This window comes from Sapajus apella, unplaced genomic scaffold (genome assembly GCF_009761245.1).
Source record: "Sapajus apella isolate SASKATOON/1434 unplaced genomic scaffold, GSC_monkey_1.0 scaffold1, whole genome shotgun sequence".
NCBI classification, from domain to species: Eukaryota; Metazoa; Chordata; class Mammalia; order Primates; family Cebidae; genus Sapajus; species Sapajus apella.
Window position 1 is genome coordinate 64,630,400 of NW_022436941.1, and position 17,365 is coordinate 64,647,764.

At 36.4% G+C, this 17,365-nt stretch overlaps 1 protein-coding gene across 5 annotated transcripts in view; it reads left to right on the forward strand.

Annotated features, from left to right (window-relative positions):
• CERT1 (ceramide transporter 1) overlaps positions 1-17,365 on the forward strand; it is a 142,136-nt gene that overhangs the window by 99,249 nt on the left and 25,522 nt on the right. For 3 of the 5 annotated variants that reach the window (XM_032278146.1, XM_032278136.1, XM_032278127.1), the window contains exons 8-11: positions 2,559-2,651; positions 9,770-9,856; positions 12,190-12,282; positions 13,106-13,183. In XM_032278146.1, the coding sequence (XP_032134037.1) occupies positions 2,559-2,651; positions 9,770-9,856; positions 12,190-12,282; positions 13,106-13,183 (351 nt within the window). The remainder of the gene's footprint in view (positions 1-2,558; positions 2,652-9,769; positions 9,857-12,189; positions 12,283-13,105; positions 13,184-17,365) is intronic. The other 2 variants (XM_032278167.1, XM_032278156.1) reach the window with 1 other exon arrangement.

The window sequence follows — 17,365 nt, forward strand, 5'->3', positions numbered from 1 at the left end:
TGTGTGTGTGTGTGTGTGTGTGTGTGTGTGTGTGTGTGTGTGTGTGTGGTGGTGGTGGTGGTGGTGTTGATTTTGGGGGGCAGGGTCTTTCTTTTTGTGAGAGACAGAGTCTCACTGTGTTGCCTAGGCTGGAATGGAATGGCTATTCACAGGCACAGCCATTAGCACACTACAGCCTTGAACTCCAGGGCTCAGGTGATCCTACTGCCTCAGCCTCCTGAATGACTGGGACTACAGGCACATGCCATTGCACCTGGCTTAGTCATTCTGGTAGGCCTGTAGTTCCATTTTTTTCTTTAGTACACAAAAATCAGTGAAATCTTTGGGTTTAATAAACCCATCGATTCATTGATTGCCACTATTTTTAATGCTGATGTGGTATTTAGAAGTAATTTGCTTTGTGTGAGTTCAGTTAAGACTTTAATTTAGCCATTAAGTACAGTTATGCACTGCATAATGACATTTCCGTCAATGATGGACCAAATATACAACTGTAGTCCCTTAACATAATGGAGCTGAAAAATTCCTTTTGCCTAGTGACGTCTTGATGATCCTGACCCTGTGTAGGCCTAGGCTAATGTGTTTGTCGTCTCTTCATTTATAACAAAAAAGTTTAAAAAGTAAAAAATAAAATGTTTTAAACATAGAAAAAAGTTTGTAGAATACAGTATAAAGAAAAAAAGTATTTTTGTGCCGCCATACAATATGTTTATGTTTTTAGCTCTTATTATAAAAGACTCAAAATGTTTAAACAAAAAGCGTATAAGGTAAAAGTTGCAGCAAGCTAAGGTTATTGAAGAAAGAACATTTTTAAATAAATTTAGTGTAGCCTAAGTATGCAATGTTTAAAAGTTCACTACTCACTCACTGACTCACCCAGAGGAACTTCAAATCCTGCAAGCTTCATTCATAAGTGCCCTATACAAATATACTGTTTTTTATTCTTTATATCATGTTTTTACTGTGCCTTTTCTATGTTTAGATTCACAAATACTTAATATCATGTTAAAATTGCCTACAGTATTCGATGCAGTCACGTGCTGTAAATGTTTATAGCCCAGATGTGTAATAGGCTATACCATCTAGGTTTATATAAGTACACTCTATGATGTTTGTACAAGAATTAAGTCATCAGTAACACATTTCTCAGACTGTATCCCCATGGTGAAGTAACATGTGACAGTCAATTCATGTGGCCCTCATCAGCCTACTTCAGATCACAAGCATAATCTATTATGATTTTGATGATCGCACTCTTCAGAGTAAGGTTTTTTGGGGAATAAGGAGAAATAGGAAGAACTGTTTACATTTCCTATAGCCAGAGTGATCATGCATCCTGATTTGGTAAGATTATTAATAACATTCCCTTTTACTCTCAGAAGCATCATGCTTAGATTACCCAATAGGGGGACCAAGCAAATCAGTCTTTTAGAAAATGGAATTTGGACAAGGGAAAAGAGAGAGAGAAATAAAATGCAATATATGACTGTATTTGAAATAAAGAAATAACAGCATTAGATTATTTATAAACATGCTGGACTTGCTGGACTTCAGTGTCAGTATTGACCCTATGGACCCCATTGTTGTGGAAATAAGTTTTATATGGGGTCAGCCTTTGTTATTTTAAGTGTTGACCTTGGGTCTTTTAACCTGTTTAGAGCTAAAGGCCCTATCTCTAAAAGGAGAGAGTTAAAATAGATACCTAAAGTCTTTTCAACTCTAAAACAGTCTTAAGCAGCAGTGAGAAGTATAAGAAGATTTTCTTTCTTAGAGTATCTTTTTAGCATTCATTGATCCCACCTACTGAGCTCTTTTCTGGTATTACTCGCTGTTTTTCTTCATACCAAAATAAATGTAGCTCTTGCTGGGGTTGGTGGAAAGGGGGAAAATATAAAAATGTGTAGTAGGTATTTTTCTGGTGCTAATTTACCTGGGTTTTTTCTTCTTTTCTTTTCTTTTTGGTTTTGTTTTGTTTAAGTATACGTGCAGTTACTTAACCATTTAAACACATAATCTACTTTTAAGGTAATCTTAGTAGTGATTTAAATCATAGGTCCTGGCCAGGTGCGATGGCTCACACCTGTAATCCCAGCACTTTGGGAGGCTGAGGCGGGCAGATCATGAGGTCAGGAGTTTGAGACCAGCCTGGCCAACATTGTGAAACCCCGTCTCTACTAAAAATACCAAAATTAGCCAGGTGTGGTGGCACGCACCTGTAGTCCCAGCTACTTTGGAGACTGAGGCAGGAAAATTGCCTGAACCCAGGAAGTAGAGGTTGCAGTGAGCCGAGACCGCACCTTTGCACTCCAGCCTGGGTGACAGAGCGAGACTCTGTCTCAAAAAATTGTCAATCAATCAATCGATGAAGGTTGTAAGCAATTTACAGCCTAGAGAAAAGTGTTTTCTTCGGCAGAATAATCTTATTTTTCACAGGAGTGGAATTATTTTTGATCAAATTGTAAAATTTCAGTGAAATGTAGAGGAATTCCACCTAAAAGATTTCATTGTAATTAAAATGCCTGCCTCAAATTATAAATTTTTCACTTCTTTTTTAACAGGAAATAGAGAAGAGAAGAAGAGCAGAGGAATCATGTAAAAATGCAAGGACAGAACTTAAGAAAAAATCCCACTTTGGAGGACCAGATTATGAAGTATGATTTTATATTTTGATCTTAGAGAAACACATAAGTAATGTCTATCACAAACGTGACTTTTTAATAATACTTTTGTCACCTCTAAATATTCTAAATATATAATTTGTCCTCAGCATTTATGTTAATTCAGTATATTTTGTGATATATAAATGTGTGGCATAGTCAAATATATATTTCTTACTGCGCACAAAGTTTAGGCATTAAAAGGCTTAATATTAGTCCTGTTTACTTCATAGAACAAATGTGTATCTTCCCTGTAAAGATGATCATTTTTAATGTTATCCGCTTATTTTTTAACATAAAAGCAAGCTATAAAGGAAAAAATCAGTATTTTACAGAGAGAAGATTTTAAGTCTATACTATACTGTGAGATCTTATCCATAGACAAACATAAACTGTTCTAATTGCCTTTATGTTTGGAAATGTCTGAAACTAGCTTTTTTTCTCCTTCTCCATGTATATACACACATACATTAAAATTTTATAAGCTATCTTTCTGTATTTCTTAAGGGAAAAAAATGTATAAGAAATATATTTGGTAATTGTCATTAAACAATGTTGAGGCTAGGCACAGTGGCTCACATCCCAGCACTTTGGGAGGCCAAGGCAGGAGGATTACTTGAGGCCAGGAGTTCAAGACCAACCTAGACAGCATAGCAAGACTTCATCCATTTCTACAAAATAAAATACAAAAAATATCTGGTTGTAATGGCATATACCTATAATCCCAGCTACTGAGGAGGCCAAGGCCCAGAAGCCCAAGACTGCAGTGAGCTATGATTGCACCCCTCCACTTCAGGCTGGGTGACAGTTGGAGACCTTGTCTCTTAAAAAAAAAAGTGTTGGCTGGCGTGGCAGCTCACGCCTGTAATCCCAGCACTTTGGGAAGCAGAGGTGGGCAGATCACAAGGTCACAAGTCAAGACCAGCCTGGCCAATATGGTGAAACCCCGTCTCCACTAAAAATACAAAAATTAGCCAGGCATGGTGGCAAACACCTGTAGTCCCGGCTACTCGGGAGGCTGAGGCAGGAGAAACACTTGAATCTGGGAGGCAAAGGTTGCATTGAGCTGAGATCGTGCCACTTCACTCCAGCCTGGGTGACAAAGCAAGGCTCCGTCTCAAAAAAAAAAAAAAAAAAAAAACAGTGTTGATATTCCTGAAATGAGCAGTTTAAAAATGGGGTATCAAAGACTATCATTGCAGTGGAACAGAAGAATAAAATAGTTGTAGTTATATTTATGAAAACAGAAGAAAAATTTCTTAACAATATATGGTACAGTTTATTACCTACCAGCAATATGTAAGTATAATTTGTATACATATTCATCCCTGCTTCCATCAACACAGATTTTTTCTTTTTTTTTCCAGGGGGAGAGGACAAGGGTGGAGGGAAGAGGGGCCTTGTGCTAGGTACCTGCATTTACTAGTTTCAAAGCCAAAAAATTGCCTTATGTATGTGACTGAGCATTTTAAAAATTATGTTTAACAGACATTTTTTTTTTAATTTTACATTGGAAGTACACATGCATGTTTGTTACATGAATATATTGCATACTGGTAGAGATTAGGCTTCTAGGGACTACAGGCACGTGCCATCATGCCTAGCTAAGTTTTGTATTTTTAGTAGAGACAGGGTTTCACCATGTTAGCCAGGATGGTCTCAATCTCTTGACCTCATGATCTGCCCGCCTCAGCCTCCCAAAGTGCTGGGATTACAGGCTTGAGCCACCGCGCCCGGCCGAGGATTTTTATTTCTGTAACTGGTTACAGGGAGAAAGGCTGAAAATTATCACTGGACCAACTCCAAATTACAAAGTTTTCCAGAGCTTATATACCTTCCAAGCTATATGTCTACCTGTAAGTGTGCATTCATCTAAAGATATAAGTGATTAACTTCTTTTAATCTAAAACTAAGATCTGAGTCCTGAAGACCTTCCCCTGGAGACTTAGTAAAGTACTGAGATGATTACCCTTGTCTCCTACTAAATCATATAGGTTGGAGGAGTTCCTTCAGACCCCTAATAAACTTGTTTGTGGAGGCCTAGGGAGTTTCTTCAGACTCACAATAAAACTTGAAACCTATGTGGATTCTGTTAGGAATTCCTTAGTTACTTTGTCATGCCTTAAGTCCCAGGAAAGGCCTAGGCAAAACTCTTGATAGACTTTTGTTACACCCCAGCCTTTGTATAAGGGCACTGGCTTTTAATATTTAACTTAACCACTCAGTCAGTACTGAAATGGTTGTTAGTGAGACCTGGCCTGTGACAAGTTAACTCTGGATAATAGTCTCCAGCTCCATCCATGTTGCTGCAAAAGATATGATTTCGTTCTTTTTTATGGCTGCCATGTTTCTTTAATGATTAACTTGGCCATGTCCTTTGGTTGTTTTACTAGGATTTTTTTCCCCCATTTTGATTTAGAAGATGTATAGAATTTGCTTTAAAAAAAAATTTTTTTTTTCTTTCATAGTTTAAAAAGTCTGGTAGATTTTGCCATATAAAAGTTTTTTTGTTTTTTTTTTTTTTTAGACAGAGTCTCACTCTGTTGCCAGGCTGGAGTGCAGTAGCGCGATCTTGGCTTACTGCAACCTCCGCCTCCCAGATTAAAGCAATTCTCCTGTCTCAGCCTCGCAAGTAGCTGGGACTACATGCGCCTGGCTCCACACCCAGCTAATTTTTGTATTTTTAGTAGAGAAGGGGTTTCACCATGTTGGCCAGATGGTCTCAATCTCTTGACCTCGTGATCTGCCTGCCTTGGCCTCCCAAAGTACTGGGATTACAGGTTTGAGCCACCATACCTGGCCTGCCATATAAAAGTTTTAAACCTTCACGTAATTAACTTCTCAGTCATTTGGTACACTTTTCTCTACATTTGGTATCATGCTTAGAAAGGCATTTTCTACTTTGAATAATTATTTATTTTTTCTCATTTTTTATTTGCCAGTGGTGTCATCTAAATATATTAATACATCTGGAGTTTTTAAAATAATGGTATGATATAGAAACCTATTTTATTCCACTAGCATTTGTTGAATAAACATCCTTTTATTCACCTATTTGAAATACACTTTACTCTTTCTTAGTGAAGAAACTGGTTAAGGGTACTCTATATTTTTCTCACTGAGTTAAATTAAATATACAATTCTTATATAAACTGGGGCCTGTTTTTATACTTCCTCTTCTTGCTTTTGGAGTTTCGAACCATCTTTCTTTGTATTGATATTATAGTCGTATGGGTTTTAGACACTGATCCAAACTATGACTTTCTTTGGTTATAATCAGACATTCATGGTGTTCTAATTATAAAAAAAGTTGAAGTGTTTCTGATATCTATAGCCTCAGAAATTACTTTATAATCTTAAATTCCTTCCGACTTACCATAATATAGGGCACTGTACTAGGCATGGAGAATACAGCAAGGAACGAGGCTTTCAAGGATCCTGCCTAAGGGCCCTACCCGAATGTATAATGGCAATAAAGACTAGTTAATAGGCAATTATCATAATGTATGTTATGAAACAGTTTTAACACAGAGAAGGTGTTGAATCAGAGACATCTTCCGGGAGGAAAGAACATCTTAGCAGAAACCTTAAGAATAAGTAAATTCAACCAGCTAATCACGTGCCAAAAGAAAAACAAAAACAAAAAAAGAATGAGTAAATTGAGTAGAGAGTGTTTTCTGGAGGTCAGAAGCAAAAGAGTATTTTGAAATACTTCAGGGGGGCTGAAAGTAGTTCTCTTTGGAAGGTAGAGCCTCCACAAATTGAGAGGAAAGAATGGTAAGAGACTGACTGGAAGGATCAACAAGAATTATTTCAGATCCTGAGATAATAGGTTTGCTTTTTGTTTTTTATTTTGTGTTTTGAGACAGAATCTCACACTGTCACCCAGGCTGTAGTGCAGTGCCATGATCTTGGCTCACTTCAATCTCCACCTCCTGGATTCAAGCAATTCTCCTGCCTCAGCCTCCCAAGAAGCTGGCATTACAGGCGCGTACTACCACGCCTGGCTAATTTTTTTTCTTGTATTTTTAGTAGAGGTGGGGTTTCACCATGTTGGCCAGGATGGTCTCAATCTCCTGACCTCATGATCCACCCGCCTCAGCCTCCCAAAGTGCAGGGATTTCAGGGAAACAATAGGTTTTAAGCAAGAAAATGACATTTTCAGATTTACAGTTTAGAAAAATCATTCTCCCTGCAGTAGAAGAATGGATTGAAGGTAACAATTGTGACTAGGGGCTTGGAGACTTTTCGTATAATACAGAGGAGAGTTGAAGGTGGCCTAAATTAGAGTCAAAGGAGGAGGAATATATAGGCACTGACAAATTAGATACAGTAATCACCCCATATCAGTGGCTGAGGGGGATACATTGCAAGACCCTCCCCCCCAGTAACTGCACATAGTACTGAACCCTGTATACACAATAATTTTTCCTGTGTGTATGTACCTGTGATAAAGTTTAATTTTTTTATTTTAAAATTAATAAAATGGAACAATTATACTGTATTATAGTAAAAAGTTATATGAATGTAGTCTCTTTCTCTCTGAAAATATCTTATTGTATATAAACCACAGAAAACAAAACCACAGATGGGGGAGGCTATTGTATTTGGAAAGTAGAATTGAAAGATATGATTGAATGAAGGAAAAGGGTGGAATCCAAGATTAGGCCCAGGTTTCTGCAGATAGGTGTGGAGATAAGAGAAGAAGAGATTGCAGTTGAGGTAAGTCATATGAGGAAGTTAGAAGAGAGATGGTCTGGCTGTGAATTTAGGAGTCATCAAAGGATGACTGAAGCTTTGGATATAAGTAAGAATGCTATGGGGAAAGCACGTATGGAATCCTGAGAAACACCAACATTTAAAGAATAGGCAGAGAAGGGGAAACCTACAAAGGAGCCCTATAAGAGTGCTTAGAGAGGAAGGGGGGAATTTAGGAATCTAAGGGTAGAGACCTCTTCAAGAAGAGTTAACATAAGAAATGCTGTTCTAAGGGGGCAAAGTAACTCCCGCCCTTTGAGATAAAAGAGTTTTTTTAAAGTCCTTTTTAACAAAGAAAATTTTATGCCGATTCCTTTAGTTCTTCTCCCAAAGATTTGCCATTAAAGGAAAAACCCATTTCATTTGGCAAAATAGATTTTCTTTTCTTTTTTTTTTTTGAGACTGAGTCGGGCTCTATCACCCAGTCTGGGGTACATTGGCGCCATCTTGACTCCCTACAACATCTGCAACTTCCGCCTCCAAGGTTCAAATAATTATTGTGCCTCATTCTCCTGAGTAGCTAGGTATACCCAGCTAATTTTTGTATTTTTAGTAGAGATAGGATTTCATCATATTGGGCTCATCTTGAACTCCTGGCCTCATGTGATCTGCCCTCCTTGAGTCCCAGAGTGCTGGGATTACAGGCATGAGCCACCATGCCCAGCCAGAATTTTTAAATGCTGTAATTTTCAGTTAGACTTCTGAGGCTCTGACATGATTGCTTAAGGATTAGAAATCCATATGTACTAAATCGCTATACATTGAATAAATAATATTTTTAAAATGTAGATGTGGTTATGATTTTAATAGTTTTAAAAATCATCAGAAAATATGCTTGAGTTTGGATATTTTGTGTTTTCTTTGATCAATAGAGACCAAAGTTATCTTGCAGTCATTTGAGTGTCTTTGAAATGTTTTGACTTCCTAAAGCATTTTTACTATTTTTTTTATGACCCTCTTGTCCCAGATGGTCATTTGATGATTATATTCACTTTATGATACTTCACTGAGATGTGCACTGTTGTGTATGTTTGTAGTATCTGAATAGAAAGTTGGAGGTTTTTTTGTTTTTTGTTTTTTTGAAGTAGATTGTGAGGGACTGAGTCCTCATAATCGTAAAAGAAGAACTGCATTAAGTCAATATTTCTTATACGCCAAATGACAAGAACATTACCCCATACCTCCTACCCTTCCAGTATGGTTCCAGGTTATAATGGGAATAGGATGATGCTGCTAGACAATTTTTAATGGACTAATGATAACTTGGGGTTATCAGTTTAACTGGGAAGATTTCACCAATTGTTTGTGTGTCTTATTTTATATATTTTAACATTTAAGAAATTCTAAACAAAAGCCTACCTCTTTTTTTTATCATAATACAAAAGAATATCTTCTTGTATTATAATACAAAGCTATCATTCCACTTATTGTCCACTTACTTGGTTCATCGCAGCAGAAACATGTTGATTGTTTATATTTTGCTGTTCTTTGTATGTTTATCTTCTGATGCAGCTGAGGTTCTGCTGTTATGGGAATCACTTGGGGGAATTATTAAACATGTATATTCCAAGGCTCCACTGAAGACCTACTGAGAAGTAATTATGGGCATGGAGTCCTGGGAATTTTCATTGTAAGAAGTCCTCCAGACAATTCCCCAGGTGATTGATGGCCATTATTCTGCCATCTAGCCAGACTATCAAGCATCAGCTCAACTTTTCTTTCCCCATGAAATAATTACCCTTGCTTAGGAAGATCCCCCTCTGAATGTCTAGATAGCTCTTCTCTACCTTTTTACTTACCTCATTGCAGTTTTATATCTCTGTTGTCTCTGTCATAAGTCCCAACTCTGCTACTACAAAAGAAACCCTAGATAATATAGATGAATGAGCATTACTGTTTTCCAGTAAAACTTTATGGACACGAAACTTTAATTTCAAGTAATTCCTACATGTCATATTATTACTTTTATTCTTTCCAGCCATTTAAAAATGAAATTCTTAGCTCACAGGCTGTACAAAAGTAGGCAGCAGACTAGATTTGGCCTACGGGCCACCGTTTTGCCAATCCCTGCCCTAGACTATTATCCCAACACAATATTGGTCAATATGCAGTAAGTAAATATATGAGTACTGAGTGAATTAATTGTAACACTCGTGATTTTACACAGAGCATATATATGTATACACATATATATATATATATATATATATATAACCTAATATACTGACTGGTTTGTAAATATGTGTTCAATAAATGTTTATTAGATCCATCTTCAACCTCCGGTTAGTACCAGAGTTATTAGAGTTTTCTGTTTATTTAAACCAACTGCTTTTTCCCCCTGTGTGTTGGCATAGGAAGGCCCTAACAGTCTCATTAAAGAAGAAGAGTTCTTTGATGCCGTTGAAGCTGCTCTTGACAGACAAGATAAAATAGAAGAACAGGTATTTATATTTTCAATATCTATTATTGAAAATTCTAAGCTGAAATTTATTTTAACACTCTAGGCATTCCTTGACTTATATTATTTCATGTAAATAGAATTTGAAAATTCTGAACTTAATAACCTAGAAACTTAACTGTGAATACATTGAGTCACATATGTAAAATAATATTTATAAGTCAGTTCCTTTATATGTGAATTTCCAAGCTACAGAAAGAAGACCATGATTGTTTAAAGGAACCATGCATAATTAATATGAACTTAAATAGAAATGTTTTTTCTGCTTATTTCCCTTTCAGTGTCCAGCTTGAACCATTCTTTTAATATAAAGCATATATTTATTCTAAGTAAAAAGCTTCTTTGAATTTGTCTTCACCAAGTACAATATGGAAAGGAAGATGACAAAAACTTAAACGTTTTCATCTATATTAGTATCATTGTTTTTATTAACCCCATTATTGCTTTTCCTGCCTTGATCTTCAGTTTTTCCCTTTTACTTTGTTCAGTATTTTGTCATAATTATTGAATTTATAGCCATTGTACACAGCTGCTGTGGAAATTGAAGAAAAGTATTTCTTAAACTCATTAGCTTCAAGATTAATTTGATACTTTGTCTTCTTTAATTTGGCAACAATACAGTTACTGTATGTTACCACTAGGTGGTACTTAAGGATGTTTTGTTATTTCCTCCCCTTGTTTAAGTTATACTACTTATGGTGGAAACTTAACCTTTTATGGGGTGGGGGAGGCAAGTATTAATACACTGTGGCTACAGAGTATCTTGCCAAATAATCATGTGTCAGTTTTATACTATGAATGAATTTGCATAGAAAAGTTGGCTTGTTCATTTCCTGTCATTGCTAAGGCAGTCGTAGCTATTTTGCCTTTATATCGGTCTACGTAGCTACAGGTAAATCACCTGCAGTAGTAACTGCTTCTCATGTTTAGCTTTCATTATTTTTTTTTAAATTATTGATAAAAAGTTTATGTCACATTAATTTGTAAAGCTTATTGCTCATTTTTTTATACCCGAAAGATGCTATGCACCACTCAAGAAGAGTGGGAACTTTCAGTTCCTAAATGGGCTCTACTTTTGGAATCCTAAAGTACTACCTGAAATAGCTTTATTTGTTTGTTTCCCTTCATTTTTTGTCTAGATTTGCTGTTTTGGGAAAAAGTAGTGAACTGTGAGGCAAGACACCTGAGTTTTACTCTTAATTTTACCTCTAACTAACTTTGTAGCTATGAACTTATCACTGAACTGTCTGGGCCTTGGTTTTCTAATCTGTGAAACAAGGTAGACAAGATGATTGAAAACATCTTTTCTCTCTAAAATGCTATTCTACTGAATATCAGTACAGTGGTTGAGTTGGGTTTGAGAGAATTGAAACCTGTAAGCTTTAGAAAAAGAAATATTCATGGGTCATCTAATCATTTAATTTCTTTCTATTCTTAACACTATAGTAGATGCTCTGCAAAATAGTCATTGAACAGACCATTGTTCTTCTTGCCTAATAGCTAGGCACGTTGATATGACAAAGATTCAGTGTGGTGTAGTACTCTATAGAGTAGTAAGCTTCAGTAATCCATAAAATCAGTTCCATAGATTTAGATCATTTCTCTCTTCAGAGCTCTCAACAACATGCCCATTAAATAGACATTCTCCAAGTGACATTCATATCACACATTTTTTTAGTTTACATTATTTGCAAACATAGGGAACTGGTGCATGAGAAATGAGATCTTAGCAGTTGGTTGAAATAAATGAGAACAACTGAGGCAAACTAAAGACGAAGAAGGAGGTCAAGTGTCAGCTTAACAGGAGTAGGATGATGAAATGAAGGGCAGAATACCTTCATGGAGAGGAGGCAGAGAGATATATGTGACATGTTCTTAGGAACATAACTGAAGCAAACAGTGGTATTATTTCTAATTATAGATAAATCTATGGGTGAGCCCTCCAGGGGCCTGATAAGGTAGAATGATTGGAATGATTTGGCCAGGGTTTGGATAGGAGAAATTGGCAGCAGTGTTAAGATTGACCCATGATAAATCATGCTATGCAGGTAGGAGGGAGTCTGACTAGAAGCAAAATCAAAGAACTTATCCCTCGCCTAACATAATATCTGTGGAGTCAGAAAAAAGAGATTGAATTGGAATATCTGAGGCAAGTATCAGGATTTGCCATGTCTGTGGAGTAGTTTCATAATTCTAATGATTGTAAGCACTAAGGCATTAACTGAACATATTGGTAGTTCCAGATTATATTATCCATTTTTCAGTTGCAAAATACGCTTTAAAACCTTCCCATCTTACCATTATATGTTTTTTTAGTCACAGAGTGAAAAGGTGAGATTACATTGGCCTACATCCTTGCCATCTGGAGATGCCTTTTCTTCTGTGGGGACACATAGGTTTGTCCAAAAGGTAAGCTAATGTCAGAGTTTACTAAAAGTACACCTTGTATTGTTCTTCACTGTTGGTGGAAATACCGTTTTTTGTTGTTGGGCGGGGGGGAGATGGAGTCTTGCTTTGTTGCCAGGCTGCAGTGCAGTGGCACGATCTTGGCACCCTGCAACCTCTGCCTCCTGCGTTCAAGTGATTCTCGTGCCTCAGCCTCCTGAGTAGCTGGGATTACAGGCACACACCACCACACCCAGCTAATTTTTGTATTTTAGTAGAGACAGGGTTTCACCATGTTCGCCAGGATGGTCCCGATCTCCTGACCTTGTGATCCACCCACCTTGGCCTCCCAAAGTGCTGGGATCACAGGCGTGAGCCACCGCACCCAGCCGGAAATACCTTGTAGTATAAGTTTTCTCTCCTTTTCATGAATTTAAGTAATGAGATTGTTTTTGCTTTTATATGTTGTATTCCATATTCGTCCTCTAAAACAGTTAGAAATCTTGTTCTGAACATAATGTTCTTTCATTTTTATTTAAGGGGAAAGTGGGTGGTGGGCAAATAAGGAGTGGCTAGTCCAAAATAGTTAAACAGAAGTATTTGCAGTTATACTAATCCTATTTCTTCTTTGGTATTAAATGGTATTAGTTGAAGCACTACATTCTTTTTGGAATGATTTTGGAACATAATACATAATAGGTGCATGAAGTCAGCAGTTGCTGCTGTGCTTGTTTCATATAGTGCTTTGTTTTCTCTTCCCTTTATCTTGTGTTTGGAAGTTGGTACTGAATGCTCTGTTGGGCCTTTGTTCTGATTACTTGGTTTTTTCTTTGTCTGTCTCTGGTAGCCCTATAGTCGCTCTTCCTCCATGTCTTCCATTGATCTAGTCAGTGCCTCTGATGATGTTCACAGATTCAGCTCCCAGGTACTGTATGAATGTATAGAGTGGACTTGAGTCTTTCTGTGCTATATTTCAGCCTGCTTTCCCAGTTCCTAGAAATCTTTTGGTTAGGCCACTGATTTTAAATAGTAATTTTAAATGGTAACATTAAGCATTAAAAAGGTTTTCATTGTCTACTAAATAATTTCTCTGTCAGGCTTGCACGTGTCCTTTACTATTCACAGCCTGGAATTTTGTCATATAGGAGGTACTCCAGAAAGATTTTCAAACTGAATTGAAACAAATAGAAGATACTGGATTTTATATATCATGTAATATCTGTTTCTTCAGACAGCATTTAGCAGTTTTGATGGACATGGTGTATATGATACATTATAGCAGAAAAGCAGATTTCAGCACTCTCACTTTTAATCTGATTTAAAGTACTTCCAAATTATATTTAGCAAGGAAATTACTTTTTAATAATGTTTCATTTCCATTATAATACTAAGATCCATTGAGCAGATTGCATTTTCCTTATGCAAATTACCTTTGGGTATTATAAATGAATATTTCTGTTTATATGCTAAAGCTATGGAAATTTGTTTTAAGTTTTTAGCATTGGTAAGAGTTTAGGAATTTAAGACAGGAAGCTGAATGCTTGCAGTCTCTACCCTCAAAATAAAATCAAATTGCCATTGGATAAATTTTTTCTTTTTTTTTTTTTTTTTTGGTATCAGCGTTAGTTTTTTTAAACATTTTCTTAATCTTCACATTTTTGCCATTCAACTTTGTATCTTTCTGGTGAATGCATTTTATTGGATTAGATTATATTATGTTAATCTTATATTAAGAACCTGAGCTCTGTAGTCAGAATGACTAAGTTTAAATCCTGGTTAGCTGTATGATCCCGGCATTTTCTAACTTTTTGTGCTTCATTTTTGTGATTTAGCTAGAGCCTGACACATAGTAAGTGCTCAATAAGTGTGACCTTTTATTGGCATTATAACATGATTTCTTTGAGCTAATAAAAGTTATCTACATCATTGTATTTTTCCTCTATGAGAGTATTCCTGTAAAAGTTTGTAAAAGTCATAGTTTAAAGCAGATTTCAATTATTTTTACATATATAAAGTTTATGTTTTTAACCTGCAATAGAGAAGAATATTAAGACTTACTGGTTTTTTCTGACTTGTGCAGCTTTTTTCTCCTTGAATACTTTTAAGAAAAAGATTTAGCAATTGTGGATGAGAAATCATTCATAACCAAATATACTACAGTTTTGTTTTTTTTTTACCTTTTGCTTATCCATCTGTGCATTTTTCTAATAAAAGAGATTCATATTCATAATCTGTGACAAAACTATGTAATACTAGGAGACTTTGGTTTATTCTACTAAGCTTCACGTGGCTTTAAAATAATATCACAGACTAACCAAAAATGTAGGAATACACAGGCTATTAATGAAAGAAAATACAGTGTCAGCAAGAAAAGAATGTAAGCCAGTGATAGAGAATGCCTAAGAATTAGGAGTTCAGAACCCAAACCAGGGCCCTCGCTGTAGAGCAGCTGAATTGCCTTTAAGTACAGGTAACTATATCACTGAGAAGCAGGTGCCTATATTACAAGATTTTGCTGAATTACAGCTTACTTCTTCATATATTAATAATTTTTTGTAAAACTGATGTATATAAGTTGAGAGAAATCTTGCTGCAGACTTTTTTCTAATATATGGTGCTCATGATTGATCAGATCTTGTTTTAGCTTTTGATTATATACTGTTTTGTATGCCAGAAAAGGTAAAAATGAATAAAATAAGGTCTTCGAGTATTTATTGTCCTTGGTAAAGCATTAATTATCATTAGCAGACATGGGCTCTAGCAATTAACTGTTGTGATTAAACTGTGTACCTTATGTTCGGCAGCACCTTTAAAAGAGATGACTGATTCCCAATTGATGAGATTGCTTCTTTCAGAGGATATTCTACTGCCTTATCACCCATTGTCAAAGGATCTAGCAAATCGATTCTTTATAGTCACGCTTGAGAATATAGCATTGGATGTAGATCCAGAGTCAATATTAGCTGAGAAACATTGTGTTACCTGGAAAACTCTTTCAGTTCAACACAGTGTAGAAGTATAGTAGTGACTATACAGTAGTGGCACATTTTACAGTTCTCACATCCTGCGGAGACTTACGAATTAGGCAAAGGTTATTCATTAACATTAGAAACACTTATGTTATATTACATTACATCGTTTGTTTGTTTTTTGTTTTGTTTTGTTTTTTTGAGACAGGCGGAGTTTCTCTCTTGTTGCCCAGGCTGGAGTGCAATGGCATGATCTTGGTTCACTGTAACCTCCACCTCCTGGATTCAAGTGATTCTCCTGCCTCAGCCTCCCGAGTTGCTGGGATTACAGGCACTTGCCACCATGCCTAGCTAATTTTTGGTATTTTTAGTAGGGATGGGGTTTCACCGTGTTGTCCAACCTGGTCTCGAACTCCTGATCTCAGGTGATCCACCTGCCTTGGCCTCCCAAAGTGCTGGGATTACAGGCATGAGCCACTGTGCCCAGCCTACATCATTCTTAATGCATAAGTATACATCAGTTATTCCACAACACTTGAAATAGTCAAGGTAGCCAAATTCTTCATTTTGTAGTACCTTCATAATTAATTCAAAAACTGAGTGAACATTTTTAATCACTTTTAATGATTTGCCAAAATATTATATAAGCCTAATATAATCAATTATTTATTCCAACAAATTTTTAAAGTCCAAATAGATCTAGGTATCATGTCTACTTTCTTGATCATTTATATCAGTTCCCATACAAAAGCTATCTAAACCTCTGGTAATTTTACTTCACTGTTTACATAAGTGTTGGTTCATGACTACCTTGTTCTTGTTGAAATTATGTTGTATAGTCTTGAATTGGTGGAAATAATTAAATGTACCACTGAGAGATGCCCTGAAATAGCTTAAAATAAAATATGTAAATCTAGGAAATTAGTTTCAACAGATGAATCTGTCTGATGGGCTGATATTAGGAATTAAGTCACTCCAAATATGAGAAATTAAAGTTGTAAAGGACTGTAGGTTCTGTGTTTTTGTTGTTGTTTTGTTTTTATTTTTGTTTTTTCATTTTCTTGAGAGTCTGGCTTTGTCACCCAGGCTGGAGTGCAGTGATGCGATGTCAGCCCACTGCAACCTCCAACTCCCAGGTTCAAGCGATTCTCCTATCTCAGCTGGGATTACAGGCGTGTGGTACCACACCTAGCTGATTTTTGTATTTTTTCATAGAGATGGGGTTCACCATGTTGGCCAGGCCAGTCTCAAACTCCTGACCTCATGTGAGCCGCCCGCCTCAACTTCCCAAAGTTCTGGGATTATAGGCATGAGACTCCGCACCCAGCCTTTTTTTCTTTTTTCTTAAGAGACAAGGTCTTACTTGTTGCCCAGGCCGAGTGCAGTGACATGATCATAGCTCTGTAACCTGACCTGTGACCTCCTAGACACAAGTGATCCTCCTGTCTATCAGCCTCCCAAGTAGCTGGGACTGCAGGCATTCCACCACACCCAACTGATTGTTTTTATTTTCTGTAGAGACAGGGTCTTGCTATGTTGCCCAGGCTGACAAATAAGTTCTTGAAATAATGGCTGTAGCCACAAACTAGAAGATAATTTTAAGGTGTACAGAGAATAGAATTTAGATTTATAAGTTGATCTTTTTGGTCCATTTATTTGCATAACACAGTTCACGTTTAAAGATGTCACCTCAGAAATCAAAGGGGAAAGAACATCATCCTGGGTTGAAAAAGAAAGAAATCAGAAATCAAAGGATATACAGTACATTTGCGGCTTAATCAGTGGGGAGCATCATTGCAAAAAAAATCGTTCTGTGTGAAGCTCTTTCCCACTGTGTCCATAGGAGCACATTATTGTGGTGGTGACTATTTCACCCCTCTCCCTTTTTCAGTGTACAAGGGATACATGCTAATTGTAACAGAATTTGAAAGTAGGATAAATTAAAATAATAATTTATTTAATATTTCATTTATCTTCTTATATATATATGACATTTTTTTAAATCAGGCACCTATTGATAAGTACATACACCTTAATATTTGTCTTTTTTATTCTACCAAAGTAGATAACTCTATATAAACTGTTTTATAATCTTTTTTTTTTTTTTTTTTTTTAGACGGAGTTTTGCTCTTGTTTCC